At 38.3% G+C, this 17,860-nt stretch overlaps 1 protein-coding gene across 5 annotated transcripts in view; it reads left to right on the top strand.

The window, feature by feature from the left end:
• LOC141279368 (uncharacterized) overlaps window positions 1-17,860 on the top strand; it is a 55,920-nt gene that overhangs the window by 4,243 nt on the left and 33,817 nt on the right. For all 5 annotated transcript variants that reach the window (XR_012333479.1, XR_012333481.1, XR_012333480.1 and 2 more), the window contains exon 3: window positions 15,107-15,296. Coding sequence is in view for 1 of the 5 variants with exons in the window: in XM_073808650.1 (XP_073664751.1) it covers window positions 15,107-15,296 (190 nt within the window). In the remaining 4 variants the exon portion in view is untranslated. The remainder of the gene's footprint in view (window positions 1-15,106; window positions 15,297-17,860) is intronic.

Below are 17,860 nucleotides of genomic sequence, written 5' to 3'. Positions count from 1 at the left end.
AAGATTTACTCTCTTTAGCAACTTTCAAATGTGAAATACAGTATTTCACACTACATAAAGGACCAGCTGTATAGCACAGGGAACTCTACTCAATACTCTGTAAGGACCTATATGGGAAAAGAATCCAAAAAAGATGGATATATGTATATGTATAACTGATTCACTTTGCTGTACACGTAAAACTAACACAACATTGTAAATCAACTATACTCCAATAAAAATTAAAGTAAAAACCTAATTAAACTTAAAAGCTTTTGCACAGCAAAGGAAACCATAAGACAACCATTAGAATAGGAGAAAATATTTGCAAGCAAAGCAACCTACAAGGGATGAATCTCCAAAATATACAAACATCACATGCAGCTCAATATCAAAAAAACAAACAACCCAATCAAAAAAATGGGCAGAAGATCTCAATAGACGTTTCTCCAAAGAAAACATACAAATGGTTAAAAAGCACGTGAAAAGATGCTTCAACATCACAAGTTATTAGAGAAATGCAAATCAGAACTACAATGAGGTATCACTCACACTGGTCAGAATGGCCACCATCAAAAAAATCTACAAATGATAAATGCTGGAGAGGGTGTGGAGAAAAGGGAACCCTCCTACACTGCTGGTGGGAATGTAAACCAGTATAACCACTATGGAGAATAGTATGGAGGTTCCTTAAAAAACTAAAAGTAGAGCTACCATATGATCCAGCAATCCCACTCCTTGGCATATATCCAGAGAAAACCATAATTCGAAAAGATACATGCACCCCAGTGTTCATTGCAGCACTATTTACAATAGCCAGGACATGGAAGCAACCTAAATGTCCGTCAACAGAGGAATGGATAAAGAAGATGTGGTACATATATACAATGGAATGTTACTCAGCCATAAAAAAGAACGAAATAATGCCACTTGCAGCAATATGGATGGACCTAGAGATTGTCATACTAAGTGAAGTAAGTCAGATGGAGAAAGACAAACATCATATGATATCACTTATATGTGGAATCTAAAAAAAGGGTACAAATGAACTTATCTACAAAACAGAAATAGAGTTACAGGTGTAGAAAATAAACTTACGGTTACCAGGGTATAAGGGGGGGAAGGGATAAATTGGAAGATTGGGATTGACATAAACACACTACTATATATAAAATAGATAACTAATAAGAACCTACTGTATAGCACGGGGAACTCTACTCAATACTCTGTAATGGCCTACATGGGAAGAAATCTAAAAAAGACTGGATACATGTATATGTATAACAGATTCACTTTGCTGTACATGTGAAACTAACACAACATTGTAAATCAACTATACCACAATTTAAAAATTGTTTTAATTAAATTAAAATATAATAAACCATATAGTCACCATGCTGTACTTTACATCCCTAGGATCATTTATTTTATAATTGGAAGTTTGTACCTTTTGACCACCTTCACCCATTTCACCCACTGTCCACCCACTGCCTCTGGCAACCACCAATCTGTTCTCTGTATCTATGAGTTCATGTTTTTATTTTTGTTTTTTAGATTCCATATATAGTGAGATCACATGGTATTTGTCTTTCTCTGACTTATTTCACTTAGCATAATGCCATCAGCATTCATCCGTGTTGTCACAAATGGCAGGACTTTCTTCTTTTTCTAATGGCTAAATAATATTCATATATATATATATATATATATATATATATATATATATATATGCGCCAAGAGTGCAAAGTCTTTCAAGGAGAGAGACAGGTCAGCAGCAAAGAATGCTGCTGAGCAGTTGAATAAGATGAGGACAGAAAAGTGTCCACTCAAAGGAGAGCTTAATACTGTAAAAGCCATCTCAGAGGAGTGGTGGAGATTCCATCTTGCATATGCATATATATATATATAATTATGTATATATTATGAAAATGTGATATAGATATATATCACATTTTCATTATCCATTCATTCACTGATGGACACTTAGGTTGCTTCTATGTCATGGTTATTGTAAATAATGCTGCAGTGAACACAGGGATGCAGGTATCTTTTCAAGTTAGGATTTTCATTTCCTTTGGATAAATATCCAGCAGTGGAATTGCTGGATCATATGGTAATTCTATTTTTAATTTTTTGAGGAAACTCCATACCGTGTTCCATAGTGGCTGTATGAACTTACATTCCCACCAATGGTGCACTAGGGTTCCCTTTTTTCCACATCCATATCCACACATTTCTTTTTTATTTTTTATTGAAGTACAGTTGATTTACAATGTTGCGTTCATTTCTGCTGTACAGCAAAGTGATTCAGTTACCCATACATATACATTCTTTTATGTATATATATATATCCTTTTCCATTATGGTTTATCATAGGATACTGAACCAACACTTATTTCTTGTCTTTTTGGTAACAGCCATTCTCACAGGTGTGAGGTGATATCTCATTATGGTTTTGATTTGCATTTCCCTGAAGATTAGTGATGTAGAGCACCTTTTCATGTACCTGTTGGCCATTTGAATATCTTCTTTGGAAAAATGTTTATTCCAGTCCTTTGCCCATTTTTAAATTGGATTATTTGGTTTTTTGTTATTGAGTTGTATGAGTTCTTTTTATTTTTGGATATTAACCCCTAATCAGATATAGGATTGGCAGATATTTTCCCCCATTCCATAGGTTGCCTTTTCATTTTGTTGATGTTTTACTTTGCAGTGCAAAAGCTTTTTAATTTGATGTAGTCCCTCTTGTTTATTTTTGCTTTTATTACCTTTGCTTTTGGTGTCAAATCCAAAAAAATCATCAACAAGATTGATGTTCAGGAACTTACCACCTATGTTGAAGTTCTTCTAGGAGTTTTATGGTTTCAGGTCTTATATTCATGTCTTTAATCCATTTTGAGTTAAATCCACAAACCACCATGATTCTGTAACCATTTGCTCTTTTTTCCCTCTGTAACAACAAAAGGCAATCCCTTTACCTGTACTCTGAATCCTGTTCCCCTCCCTCAGTTCTCAAGGGCTTCATTTCTCACTTGGTTATTCCCTTTCTTTCTTTTTTCATTAATCTTCCGTACCTGTTGAATCACACTGTAGGCATACAATAGGAGTGTTTTTCATATTTAGAAATTCCTTCCTTATGGATATATAAAAAGATATGATAGGGACGTCCCTGGCAGTCCTTGCCTTCCAACGCAGGCGGTGTGGGTTCGATCCCTGGTCAGGGAGCTAAGATCCCATATGCCTCACGGCCAAAACACCAAAACATAAAACAGAAGCAATATTGCAACAAATTCAATAAAGACTTTAAAAATAGTCCACATAAAAAATATTATATATGATAAAGCAAGCATAGTAAAATGTTAATGATAGAACTTAGTGAGATTTACTGTAATATTCTTTCAACTTCCGGCATGTTTAAAACTTTGATAATAAAATATTTGAAATAAAATCCTTCCCTTGACCCCAAATCATCCTCCGTCTTGTTTCTCTGCTTATTGTTTATTCAAATTCCTTTAAAAATTTCCTTTCTCTGCTTGCTCCCCTCCCTTTACTCTCAGCTTGTGCCCATCTGGCTTCCATCTCCACCACTCCTCTGAGATGGCTCTTACAGTATTAAGCTCTCCTTTGAGTGGACACTTTTCTGTCCTCATCGTATTCAACTGCTCAGCAACATTCTTTGCTGCTGACCTGCCTCTCTCCTTGAAACACTCTGCACTCTTGGCATCTGACACCACTCACTTCTAGTTTTCCTTCTACCTTTCTAGGTACTCCTTTTTTGGTCTCCTTTGCCAGCTTCTTCTCCATTACCCAACTTCTTAGAGTTGGAATGTCCCAAGGCTTGGTTCTGGGACCACTTCTCTGTCTACAGCCAATTTTTCCACCCAGGCTCTATTGGCATTTTATGTTGGACACTTCTTCACTAAGTAGAATTTCCCATGTATTTCAGGATGTTTTACAATCCTAGACCCTACCCACTAAATGCCAGTAGTGTCCCCCTTGTCCCCTTAGTCAGTGTGACGACCCAAATTGCCTCCAAACAGTCCCTAGAGAAGTGATATTTCTCAGGGTTAAAAACCATTTTGTCTCTTAGTAGGTGATGCCAGCCAATCTGTGACCTTAAATATCATATATACGCTAATTCTCAAGTATCTCAGGCCCAAACATCTCTTGTGAACTCGCTACCAACTATGCACCTGACATTTCCATTTGAATGGTCTATTATAGAAGCTCAATAAATATTTGATGAATGAATGATCTAATTAACTGTCTTAGCCCCGCTCCTATCGAAAACTAAATTCTTTATCTTTTCCTACCTGTTGTTCCCTGTGGTGGACATGGAGATGTGCTTACTTACATTCCCCTTCAAGGAAGAACTGCCTGCCCATCTGTGACGAATGTGGTTAACTGACAGATTCCAGCTCTTACCTGTTTCAGGGTCCACCTCACCTTTAGAGCCAGTTACACTCTTCTTGGGGTATAACTAACGGCATACTGTTCTTGGGGAGGCTCCCAGCCAATGAATGAGCAAGGTGGTAGTACAAGGACCTAGTCCAACACAGAACTCTACTAACTAGCAGTCTGTGCTCTGGTACTCCCCACTGGGCTGGCAGAGACTTTGTCAGGTTTGCATCATGCTTGCAACCTCTCTCTATACAACTATGCTTCTGCCTCTTTTCCTTTTACAAGTGTTATTCCCTGAGAAACTTTTTGCACACCTAACTCTGTGTCAGCATCTGCTTCCCAGAGAACCTATTAGCACTCTATCTTTTTCATTTCAGTAAATGGAATGCACCTGTTGTTCAAGCCAAACCCTATGAGTCATTCCTGATTCTTAATGTTCCTTCATATTACATATCTAATTCATCAGCAAGTTCTGTTGACTCTACTCCAAAATACATAATCTACTTCTCTCTCTGCTGCTACCAACCCAGTCCAAGTCATCATTTCTCACTGGAATACTGCAGATAGCCTCTAAAGTAGTGTCCTACACCCACTCTGATCACCTATATTCCATTCTCCACACAGCAGTTGGGGTGATCTTTAAAACATAGCACTGCTCTACTTGAAAACAATGGCTTCTATTCCAAACTCCTTGCTCTATCTATCAAGCTTCTTCATGAGGTCTCCTAGCTCTCCATTCAACCTTATTTCTCACTACCATCCTTCTCAATCACTATACTCTAGCCATGTTGATTTTTTTGTTTGATTTTTGAATTTTATTTATTTTTTATACAGCAGGCTCCTATTACTTATCTATTTTATACATATTAGTATACATATGTCAATCCCAATCTCCCAATTCATCCCACCACCACACCCCCACCCCACTTTCCCTCGGTGTCCATATGTTTGTTCTCTACATCTGTGTCTATTATTTCTGCCTTGCAAACTGATCATCTGCACCATTTTTCTAGATTCCACATATATGTGTTAATATATGATAATTGTTTTTCTTTCTGACGTACTTCACTCTGTGTGACAGTCTCTAGGTCCATCCACGACTCTACAAATGACCTGATTCCGTTCCTTTTTATGGCTGAGTAATATTCCATTGTATGTATGTACCACATCTTCTTTATCCATTTGTCTGTCAGTGGGCATTTAAGTTGCTTTCATGACCTGGCTATTGTAAATAGTGAGGCAATGAACATTTGGGTGCATGTGTCTTTTTGAGTTACGGTTTTCTCTGGGTATATGCCCAGTAGTGGGATTGCTGGGTCATACTATAATTCTATTTTTAGTTTTTTAAGGAACCTCCATACTGTTCTCCATAGTGGCTGTATCAGTTTACATTCCCACCAACAGTACGGGAGGGTTCCCTTTTCTCCACACCCTCCCCAGCATTTGTTGTTTGTAGATTTTCTGATAATGCCCATTCTAACTGGTGTGAGGTGATACCTCATTGTAGTTTTGATTTGCATTTCTCTAATAATTAATGATGTTGAGCAGCTTTTCATGTGCTTCTTGGCCATCTGTATGTCTTCTTTGGAGAAACGTCTATTTAGGTCTTCTGCCCATTTTTGAATTGGGTTGTTTGTTTTTTTAATATTGAGCTAAATGAGCTGTTTATATATTTTCGAGATTAATCCTTTGTCCGTCGATTCGTTTGCAAATATTTTCTCCCATTCTGAGGGTTGTCTTTTCATCTTGTTTATAGTTTCCTTTGCTGTGAAAAAGCTTTTAAGTTTCATTAGGTCCCATTTGTTTATTTTTGGTTTTATTTCCATTACTAGCAGGTGGGTCAAAAAAGATCTTGCTGTGATTTATGTCAAAGAGTGTTCTTCCTATGCTTTCCTTTAAGAGTTTTATAGTGTCCTGTCTTACATTTAGGTCTTTAATCCATTTTGAGTTTATTTTTGTGTATGGTGTTAGGGAATGTTCTAATTTCATTCTTTTACATGTAGCTATCCAGTTTTCCCAGTACTACTTATTAAGAGACTGTCTTTTCTCCATTGTATATCCTTGCCTCCTTTGTCATAGATTAGTTGACCATAGGTACGTGGGTTTATCTCTGGGCTTTCTATCCTGTTCCATTCATCTATATTTCTGCTTTTGTGTCAGTACCATATTGTCTTGATTACTGTAACTTTGTAGTATAGTTTGAAGTCAGGGAGCCTGATTCCTCCAGCTCCGTTTTTTTCCCTCAAGATTGCTTTGGCTATTAGGGGTCTTTTGTGTCTCCATACAAATTTTAAGATTTTTTGTCCTAGTTCTGTAAAAATTGCCATTGGTAATTTGATATGGATTGCATTGAATCTGTAGATTGCTTTGGGTAGTATAGTCATTTTCACAGTATTGATTCTTCCAATCCAAGAACATGGTATATCTCTCCAACTGTTTGTGTCATCTTTGATTTATTTCATCAGTGTCTTATGGTTTTCTGAGTACAGGTCTTTTACCTCCTTAGGTAGGTTTATTCCTAGGTATTTTATTCTTTTTGTTGCAGTGGTGAATGGGATTGTTTCCTTAATTTCTCTTTCTGATCTTTCGTTCTTAGTGTATAGGAATGCAAGAGACTTCTGTGCATTAATTTTGTATCCTGCAACTTTACCAAATTCATTGATTAGCTCTAGTAGTTTTCTGGTGGCATCTTTAGGATTTTCTGTGTATAGTATCATGTCATCTGCAAACAGTGACAGTTTTATGTCTTCTTTTCCAATTTGTATTCCTTTTATTTCTTTTTCTTCTCTGATTGCTGTGACTAGGACTTCCAAAACTATGTTTCATAATAGTGGTGAGAGTGGACATCCTTGTCTTTTTCCTAATCTTAGAGGAAATGCTCTCAGATTTTCACCATTGAGAATGATGTTTGCTGTGGGTTTGTCATATATGGCCTTTATTATGTTGAGTTAGGTTCCTTTAATGCCCATTTTCTGGAGAGTTTTTATCATAAATGGGTGTTGAATTTTGTCAAAAGCTTTTTCTGCATCTATTGAGATGATCATATGGTTTTTATACTTCAATATGCTAATATGGTGTATCACATTGATTGACTTGCATATAGTGAAGAATCCTTGCATCCCTGGGATAAATCCCACTTGATCATGGTGTATGATCCTTTTAATGTGTTGTTGGATTCTGTTTGCTATATTTTGCTGAGGATTTTTGCATCTATAGTAATCAGTGATATTGATCTGTAATTTTCTTTTTTTGTAGTATCTTTGTCTGGTTTGGGTATCAGGGTGATGGTGGTCTTGGACTTTTGTTTTTTGGAAGATTTTTAATCACACTTTCAATTTCATTACTTGTGATTGGTCTGTTCATATTTTCTGTTTCTTCCTGGTTCAGTCTTGCAAGGTTATACCTTTCTAAGAATTTGTCCGTTTCTTCCAGGTTGTCCATTTCATTGGCATAGAGTTGCTTGTAGTAGTCTCTTATGATGCTTTGTATTTCTGCAGTGTCCATTGTAACTTCTTTTTCATTTCTAATCTTATTGATTTGAGTCCTCTCCCTCTTTTTTCTTGATGAGTCTGGCTAAAGGGTTATCAGTTTTGTTTATCTTCTCAAAGAACCAGCTTTTAGTTTTATTGATTTTTGCTATTGTTTTCTTTGTTTCTATTTCATTTATTTCTGCTCTGATCTTTATGATTTCTTTCCTTCTACTAACTTTGGGTTTTGTTTGTTTTTCTTTCTCTAGTTCCTTTAGGTGTAAGGTTAGATTGTTTATTTGAGATTTTTCTTATTTCTTGAGGTAGGCTTGTATTGCTATAAATTTCCCTCTTAGAACTGCTTTTGCTGCATCCCATAGGTTTTGGATCATCGTGTTTTTGTTGTCATTTGTCTCTAGGTGTTGTTTGATTTCCTCTTTGATTTCTTCAGTGATCTCTTGGTTATTAAGTAGTGTATTTTTTAGCCTCATGTGTTTGTGTTTTTTACGTTGTTTGCCCTGTAGTTTATTTCTAATCTCATAGCGCTGTGGTCAGAAAAGATGCTTGATATGATTTCAATTTTCTTAAATTTTCTGAGGCTTGATTTGTGACCCAAGATATGATCTATCCTGGAGAATGTTCCATGTGCACTTGAGAAGAAAATGTAATCTGCTGGTTTTGGATGGAATGTCCTATAAATATCAATTAAATCTATCTATTGTGTCATTTAAAGCTTGTTTTTCCTTATTAATTTTCAGTCTGGATGATATGTCCATTGGTGTAGGTGAGGTGTTAAAGTCCCCCACTATTATTGTGTTACTGTCGATTTCCTCTTTTAGAGCTGTTAGCAGTTGCCTTATGTATTGAGGTGCTCCTATGTTGGGTGCATATATATTTATAATTGTTATATATTCTTCTTGGATTGATCCTTTGATCATTATGTAGTGTCCTTCTTTTTCTCTTGTAATAGTCTTTATTTTAAAGTCTATTTTATCTGATATGTGTATTGCTACTCCAGGTTTCTTTTGATTTCCATTTGCATGGAATATCATTTTCCATCCCCTCACTTTCAGTCTGTATGTGTCCCTAGTTCTTAAGTGGGTCTCTTGTAGACAGCACATATATGGGTCTTGTTTTTGTATCCATTCAGTGAGACTGTGTCTTTTGGTTGGAGCATTTAATCCATTCACATTTAAGGTGATTATCAATATGTATGTTCCTATTACCATTTTCTTAATTGTTTTTTTTTTTGTAGGTCCTTTTCTTCTCTTGTGTTTCCCACTTTGAGAAGTTCCCTTAGCATTTGTTGTAGAGGTGGTTTGGTGGTCCTGAATTCTCTTAGCTTTTGCTTGTCTGTAAAGCTTTTAATTTCTCCATCGAATCTGAATGAGTTCCTTGCCAGGTAGAGTAATCTTGGTTGTAGTTTCTTCCCTTTCATCACTTTAAGTATATCATGCCAGTCCCTTCTGGCTTGTAGAGTTTCTGCTGAGAAATCAGCCGTTAACCTTATGGAAGTTCCCTTGTATGTTATTTGTCATTTTTCCCTTGTTGCTTTCAATAATTTTCTTTGTCCTTAATTTTTGTCAGTTTGATTACTATGTGTCTCAGCGTGTTTCTCCTTGGGCTTATCTTGCCTGGGACTCTCTGTGCTTCCTTAACTTGGGTGGCTATTTCCTTTCCCATGTTAGGGAAGTTTTTGACTGTCATCTCTTCAAGTATTTTCTCAGTCCTTTCTCTCTCTCTTCTCCTTCTAGGACCCCTATAATGTGAATATTGTTGCATTTAATGTTGTCCCAGAGGTCTCAGACTGTTTTCATTTCTTTTCATTCTTTTTTCTTTATTCTGTTCCATGGCAGTGAATTCCATCATTCTGTCTTCCAGGTCACTTATCCTTTCTTCTGCCGCAGTTATTCTGATATTGATTCCTTCCAGTGTATTTTTCATTTCAGTTATTATATTGTTCATGTCTGTTTGTTCTTTAATTCTTCTAGGTGTTTGTTCTTTAATTCTTCTAGGTCTTTGTTAAACATTCCTTGCATCTTCTCAATCTTTGCCTCTGTTCTTTTTCCAAGGACCTGGATCATCTTCATTATCATTATTCTGAATTCTTTTTCTGGGTGGTTGCCTATCTCCACTTCATTTAGTTGTTTTTCTGGGGTTTTATCTTGTTCCTTCATCTGGTATATAGTCCTCTGCCTTTTCATTTTGTCTGTCTTTCTGTGGATGCGGTTTTTGTTCCACAGGTTGCAGACTTGTAGTTCTTTTTGCTTCTGCTCTAGCCATGTTGATTTTTTATTGTTGTTGTTCTTAGAAACCATTCCCAGCTAAGGCCTTTGCTCAAGTATACCCACTTCGGTAGACCACTATTTCCCCTACATTTTACATGGCCGGATCCTTCTTCACTTGTACTCAGCTTGCCATTGCCTCAGAAAAACCCACTCTGACTACTCAACCTAAAGTAATTTTCCTCTCCTCCTTCCCATTATTCTCCATAATAATATGTATATATACATTTACATATATGTGAAATTCATTTACATATATAGGTATACATATATATGCACTTCTTTCCTTAATTGTTTTTTGTCTGTCTCTTTCACTAGACCAGAAGATCCATGAGAGTATAGACCATATTTGATTTGTTTTTCACCATTTACCCAGAGCCTAGCACAGTGTCTGATACATATAGTAGGCAATCAATAAATATTTGTTGAATGAATGAGTGAATGAAAGGACAATCACCTAATTATCTTAGGTATTCATGTTGTTGGGGATGTTTTTTCTCAGTATTTTGACAAAGGGATTTGATTCTTGTTTTTATCTTTTTTTTCCTTTATAAGGAGAATGGAAATTGTGTCCTCTGCCTGCTGATATTAGTGATCATCGCATAGGAGACAAATATTAATAAGAGTAAATCAATAGACAGTAAATCAATATCTAGATCCATGTTACAATGACAATAATTTAAAGAGTCCCATACTTTAAAAATGAGACTATCTCTACCCAAAAAGTTTTATAGCATCCTAAGAATGATAATTTTACTCCCACTTAGGAATCCTAAAAAAAAAAAAAAGAAGAAACTAGAAACAAAGTAGTATGAAGTATGTGTTCCATAGATTACAAGAATTTAGTGAGAAAAAAATTCAGTCATGCTGCCGTAAGGAATGTTATCAAATAAATATTGTGTGCTACATTCATAATTTTTGTTTCTGTTCAGCAAAAAACCTTATAATGTGCAATGACTGTAGTTATATAAATCTTATTCCCAATCACTAGATTTTCACTTTATGAAGTTAAAAAAAAGATAACCTCTCACTCTCCCTAAAGAATAAACAGTATATCCAGAAAGCAGAATCTCTTTAGAGATCTCCTATAAAACTTCACTATGATAGATGTTTGCCTGAAATACTTGGAAAACTGAATTTATACTTTTTACTCACTCTAACGAGATCTAAATCACAGTATTTACACATCCTTCTCTAACTTCTATGATCCTTTTTTTTTTTTAGAGAGATGTTTATTCAAGGCCTTTGCCCATTTTATTTTATTTTATTTTTTATTTATTTATTTATTTTTGGCTCTGTTGGGTCTTTGTTTCTGTGTGCGGGCTTTCTCTAGTTGTGGTGAGCGGGGGCTACTCTTTGTCGCGGTGTGTGGGCTTCTCATTGTCACGGCTTCTCTTGTTGCAGAGCATGGGCTCTAGGCGCGCGGGCTTCAGTAGTTGTGGCACCCGGGCTCAGTAGTTGTGGCTCACGGGCTCTAGAGCGGAGGCTCAGTAGTTGTGGCACACAGGCTTAGTTGCTCCGTAGCATGTGGGATCCTCCCAAACCAAGGCTCGAACCCATGTCCCCTGCATTGGCAGGCGGACTCTTAACCACTGCGCCACCAGGGAAGTCCCTATGATCCTTTTAATGTAGAAATTTTCTTATGACATCATGAAGTTTCCCAAGCAACCTCATGCTTTTGTGATGCCATACAGATTTTATCTTCCCACTTCTCATCCTATGTTGCAGTCCTGAATGAGGTTAATACATGATATCATGGGGCATGATACAAAGAAATAGGCAAATGATTGCAATGGTATGGAGGCATGGGTTGTCATTCCAAGGTGGTAGGGCAATTCATGAGGTCATAAAGGGTAGGGTGTGGCCAGGGAAATTCAAGAATGGAGGGGAAGATTGTTGGTATAGTTCACGTTATCACAAGAGAGGTTTTAAGCATAAAACTTGATGCTTAAAGGAATGGGCAAACTGCAATTACTAGAGGGTGGTACAAAATAGTTCTTCACAAGAGAAAGAGGTTGAGTCCTTATTTGGGAATCCAGTAATGTCAGGAGATGGAACAGTCCTTCATTCCTTTAAGTATGATATCATAGAAAACTAAAAAAGTTAACCAACTGGTGCCCAGGGGTAGAATCAGACCCATAGACATGTTGTTTGACCTGCTTATAGGGTTGGGGTTTTTTCCAACTAGTTACCAAGTCACAAGTTCCCATAATAAAAATCAGGATTTCTGGCTTCTCTCTTGAAAATATTGGAGTTCTGACAGTCCTTAGCCTGTATTCCTACATGGCAACAACTGGCTGGAGCAAAGTAACAGCTTCCCTCTTTGGACAAGGCAGATACTTATTAGTTTACAATCCCACGTAGCCAGCTTTACTCATATTATCCACCTAGCACTTGTAGGCTTTTAAGTTTGTGACACTAGTTTGGGGAATTCCATATAACAAAGAGGTGAGTCAATGTTGTAGGAGGGGAAGGTAATCTATGACATAAGGTATAGAGACCTTGGAAAATTCATTGTGACAAGAGTAGAAGCAGCAGGATGTTTATATCCTGCCCTTTTAATCCCAATAATATTCTTTCTGATCCTGCCACTCTGACCTCAGAGGATTTTGCCTCCATTATGCAGTCTATGTATTAATCAAGGAATTAAACTGGATCGATGGAATTTAATTCATAAGATACTTTCCTCCCAAATTCACTAATGTTGACATAATTTTTATTATATATTTGTATATTGTCGAGTGTCCTTTGTGTCAAACATCCATGGGTCAAGTTTAGAACAAATCTCATTATCCCTAAGTGGTATAAACCATCATGTCTCCAAAGAATAAGACATTCCATAGCATCACCAACTGTTTGTCCTTGGGGCATCCTATTCTCCTCACTGCCTGCATGCCTTGGCACAGACTGCTTCTTTTCTTGTAATGTTTTTCTCTCTCACTAAACTAGTCATTTTTCAAAGAACAGTAGAGAAATCACTTTCTCTAACTATACCTTCCTAGCATTAAAAAAAAAACTCTGGGACTTCCACGGTGGTGCAGCAGTTAAGACTCCATGCTTCCAATGAAGGGGGATCACAGGTTCAATCCCTGGTCAGGGAATTAAGATCCCACATGCCGCGTGGCATGGCCAAAAAAAAAAAAGAAAGAAAAGAAACAACTCGTTTATTAGGCTCTCATAGAATTTTGAAGATACCTTTATTAAAGAACTTATACCTTTATTTTAGAACTGCAGTAGTTTTTTTTAATTTATTAATCTCCTTGGGTAGAATTAAAGACGGTGACTTACTTAAAGGCAGTATTTTCGTTTCTCCAGGGCCTAGCAATCTAAAGACATTTAATAAATGTGTTGAATGAATGGTCATAAGCAAGTATAGAAATCTACTAGGTCAAAAGGTTATGGGGGGGTACTTCCCTGGTGGCGCAGTGGTTAAGACTCCGTGCGCCCAATGCAGGAGGCCCGGGTTCGATCCCTGGTCAGGGAACTAGATCCCACATGCGTGCTGCAACTAAGAGTTCTCATGCCACAACTAAGGAGCCAGCGAGCCGCAACTAAGAAGCCTGCCTGCCGCAACTAAGAAGACTGTCTGCCACGACTAAGACCTGGTGCAACCAAATAAATAAATAATCATTTCTTAAAAATTGCCATAAGGGGATTAAGCAGAATATGATGTCATGAGAAAAATCTGTGAAAATTTATCTGGTGACACTAGTCTGGAAGTGTTGACCACAACAGGAAGAGGAGCTGGACCCTGCATTTACACCACTAGGGTGATTGATGCAAGCCTCTCTGGAATCCTCCCATGCCCAGATAAGTGTGAACACTTACCACAGTGCCTGAAGCCTAGTAGGCCTGCACTAAAGCCTTGTTGAATAAATTAATGAATGAATGGGTCTGGGAATGAGCCAGCATATTTTGGGTTCTGGGCCATCAGAAACCAGGCCTTGGCCCTAATCTGGGTTAGTCAGGAGTTGTTTGGTTTCTACGTCAAGGTGGACTGGCACAGTCCACTATGTTCTAAGTTGGACTGATCTCTTAGCTGAGGACATGTTTGTCTATCTGTGTCGACACAACTCTGGGTACAACATTATACTGAGATGGTACTGGCTGGGATTCTGGCTGGATTGTAAACTGGTTTCTGAACCGATATGCTAGGATTGGTCAGTGCTTGCTCTGGCAGCACATATACTGAAATAGGATTGGTCAGCAGGTCTAATCTTGGGTATGGGTTCCAGTTTAGGCTATGGATCAGTCTGGCACTTTCCTTGGCAATGGAATTAGCCCATAACTGAAATCATGAACTAAATAACAGGTATGAGTTGATATCTCATTGTGGTTTTGATTTGCATTTCTCTGATGATTAATAACGCTGAGCACCTTTTCACGTACCTGTTGGTCATTTGTATGTTTTCTTTGGAGAAATATCTATTCAGAACCTTTGCCCATTATTTTATTGAAGTATGGTTGATTTACAATGTTGTATTAATTTCTGCTGTACAGCAAAGTGACAGTTATACATATATATACATTCTTTTCTGTATTCTTTTCCATTATGGTTTATCACAGGATATTGAATACAGTTCCGTATGCTGTACAGTAGGACCTTGTTTTTTATCCATTCTATATATAATAGTTTGCCCCTTTGCCCATTTTTTAATTGGGTTATTTGGTTTTTTGCTATTGAGTTTGATGAGTTCCTTATATTTTTTCAATATTAACCCCTTATCAGATATATGATTTGCAAATATTTTCTCCTACTCCATAGGTTGCCTTTTCATTTTGTTGATGGTTTTGTTTTCTGTGCAGAAGCTTTTTAGTTTGATGTAGTCCCACTTGTTTACTTTTGTGCTTATTGCCTTTGCATTTGGTGTTAAATCCAAAATATCTGTAAGCAAGTTTTAAACTCTAGTTTGTTAGTTTGCTTTTTGCCATGGAGCAAGTTAGTAATTCTGTTTTTGTTTTTGTTTTTTGCAGTACGCGGGCCTCTCACTGTTGTGGCCTCTCCCATTGCGGAGCACAGGCTCCGGACGCGCAGGCTCAGCAACCATGGCTCACGGGCCCAGCCGCTCCGCGGCATGTGGGATCTTCCCGGACCGGGGCATGAACCCGTGTCTCCTGCATCGGCAGGTGGACTCTCAACCACTGCGCCACCAGGGAAGCCCAAGTTAGTAATTCTGAAACTACCTTTTGTGCATTCTAAGACAGAGAAACTTAGTAAACATATGTGAATAATTTCTAGATTTCTCACTGTCAGAAATGAGTTCAAATATGGAAAGGAAGAAGGCTAGAATGAACCCTATGGTAATAGAGTGAAATTGAGGGAATCAGAATAAACTCAGGGTTCTATACAAATAGATGAATGGATGGCTGATTGGTAGTTAGTGCATTTCCTGGGTCCTCTGAAAAGCAGACATCAAGACAGGATTAAATGTGCAAGGAATTTATTAAGGGAAATGTCTTTGAGAGAGAAAATGGGTAGGGAGCCAGAGAAGGCTGGGAGATCTGTCAGACTGCAGTACAGCTCTGACCCTGAGTGAAGGAGAGAAGGAAGGAAGGAAGGGAAGAAAGAAGGGAAGAAGGGAGGAAAGAAGGGAAGAAGGAAGGAAAGAAGGAAAGGAGAGAGGGAGGGAGGGAAGGAGGAAGGAAGGACAGGAGGGAGGGAGGGAGGGAGGGATAAAGGGAAGAAGGGAGGAAGGGGGGAATGCTTAGACAGCCATGCAGTTCTAAGAAAACTTTTCCAGGCCATCAGGTAGCCTTCCAGCTGAAGTCTCCATAAGAAGAGCAACAAGTCTCCTAGGAAGGGGCCTACCTTAGTATACTTGCTGTGCTCAGTCACTGGCTAGGGAAGCATGGCCTTGGCACAAACATAAGGATGAATTTCCAAGCACAACAGCAGAGGCCTACAGTCAGTTATGGTCCCTGGAGTCAGAGACCTGAGAGCTCATAGCTGCCATAGTCCACCTATTGTGCCATGCAGACCTACTTCTCTGTACTGTACAGGGGGCACCTCCTCCATGCTGCCCATGGGCCTCTCTTTCTGAGGGGAAACTTGCTTCCTGAGGGAGGTGTGTTGGAAGAGCTACAGCATCTATTGCTGCATTTGATCTGAAGGCTTCATTTAGTACTCATCCTCTCCTTCCTCCACTATGCATTCTTTTTTTTTTTTTTTTTTTTGCGGTAAGCGGGCCTCTCACTGTTGTGGCCTCTCCCGTTGCGGAGCACAGGCTCTGGACGCACAGGCCCAGCGGCCATGGCTTACGGGCCCAGCTACTCCGTGGCATGTGGGATATTCCGGACCGGGGCACGAACCCGTGTCCCCTGCATCGGCAGGCGGACTCTCAACCACTGCGCCACCAGGGAAGCCCTGCTTCTTACTTTTATGTGTTATAGAGAGGCTATAACTTGGGTCATGGTAATAAACATGTTCTCTTTGCCACTTTAAGAAGCTGAAAGAGATGTATGTGGCTGTAGAAGGTGTAGTATATGTGTTCATGAGCTTTGCTAGTCTGCTAACGTGCTCCTGTACAACAAGCAATTCTCATTTATCCATCCGCCAGTCTTCTCTGTACAACAGAAGTTAGTTGCTTTGGTTAAAGGTAGTCCAACATAAATGGCTGAGACTATTCCAGGAGCAATAGTCATAGAGAAATAAAACTATGTATGTCTTTTTTTTTTCCCAAGGGAAAAAAAAAAAGCTTTTGTCCTAAAGCAGAAATCCTCTGGTTTTCTCATCTCCAGATTTCTTAACACTTACATTGGAAGTGGAACCAAAGAAAATTTAAAGACCTTTTTATTGATTTATTTAAAGTTAGCAATGATGACTCCATTGATGTTAACATAAATAACATCTTAGTATTATTATGAAATAGCTGTGATCTCATGGATCCAAGAGAGAACCACTGTCCTAAACTTCAGTAGAGTGTCAGTTTGTTCCAGAATATTAAAGAGCATAATGATAGGCAAAACTTAAAAGTTAATTTTATTTGCCTGTGCATTTGGCTGTTATAACAAAATACCACAGACTGGGTAGCTTACAAACAACAGAAATTTATTGCTCACAGCTCTAGAGGCTGGAAAGTCCAAGATCAAGGTGCCAGCATGGTCACTTTCTGGTGATGGCCCTCTTTCTGGTTCATTAGCAGGCACCTTCTCCCTGTGTCCTCACATGGTGGAAGGGGCCAGGGATCTCTTATAAAAGAGACTCCACACTTATAAGAGACTTTTATAAGAGACTCCACACTTATCCCATTCTAAGCAACTCCCAGAGTTCCCATCTCTTAATATATTATCATCTTTGGGGGTTAGGTTTTTAACATATGAATTTTTGGAGGGGGGAGTGATCATTTAGACCATAGCACCTCGATTTATACTACCTGAGTTTGAAAAGAAGCTATGAAATTGGTGAGTGCTTTAGTGAAGTTCACTCTGTCTTGAACAGCTTGCTTTTATGAAATTATTCCTCCAAGAGAGCAGTCAGCCACTTTGTGGCAAGTTGAGTACATCAGGCCTCTTCTATCCACTTGAGCACCTCCTGGAATTCTTTTGATCCATTATAACTATGAATGGTTACATGTAGCAAACCTGGACTGAGAAGGGTATGATTATCAATAGGTTCAGACCCCTCAGACATAAAAGTTTGAGTTGCACTATCAGGTAAGCCACGCAGATCTGCTGGGGTAGTAGCTGAGGGTGAGGGGAATTTAGAATACATAGTGGAAACCATAAGCA

Source organism: Tursiops truncatus, chromosome 8 (assembly GCF_011762595.2).
Source record: "Tursiops truncatus isolate mTurTru1 chromosome 8, mTurTru1.mat.Y, whole genome shotgun sequence".
NCBI classification, from domain to species: domain Eukaryota; kingdom Metazoa; phylum Chordata; class Mammalia; order Artiodactyla; family Delphinidae; genus Tursiops; species Tursiops truncatus.
Note: the sequence above shows the minus strand (reverse complement) of the source record. Positions and strands in the feature narration are given on the sequence as shown.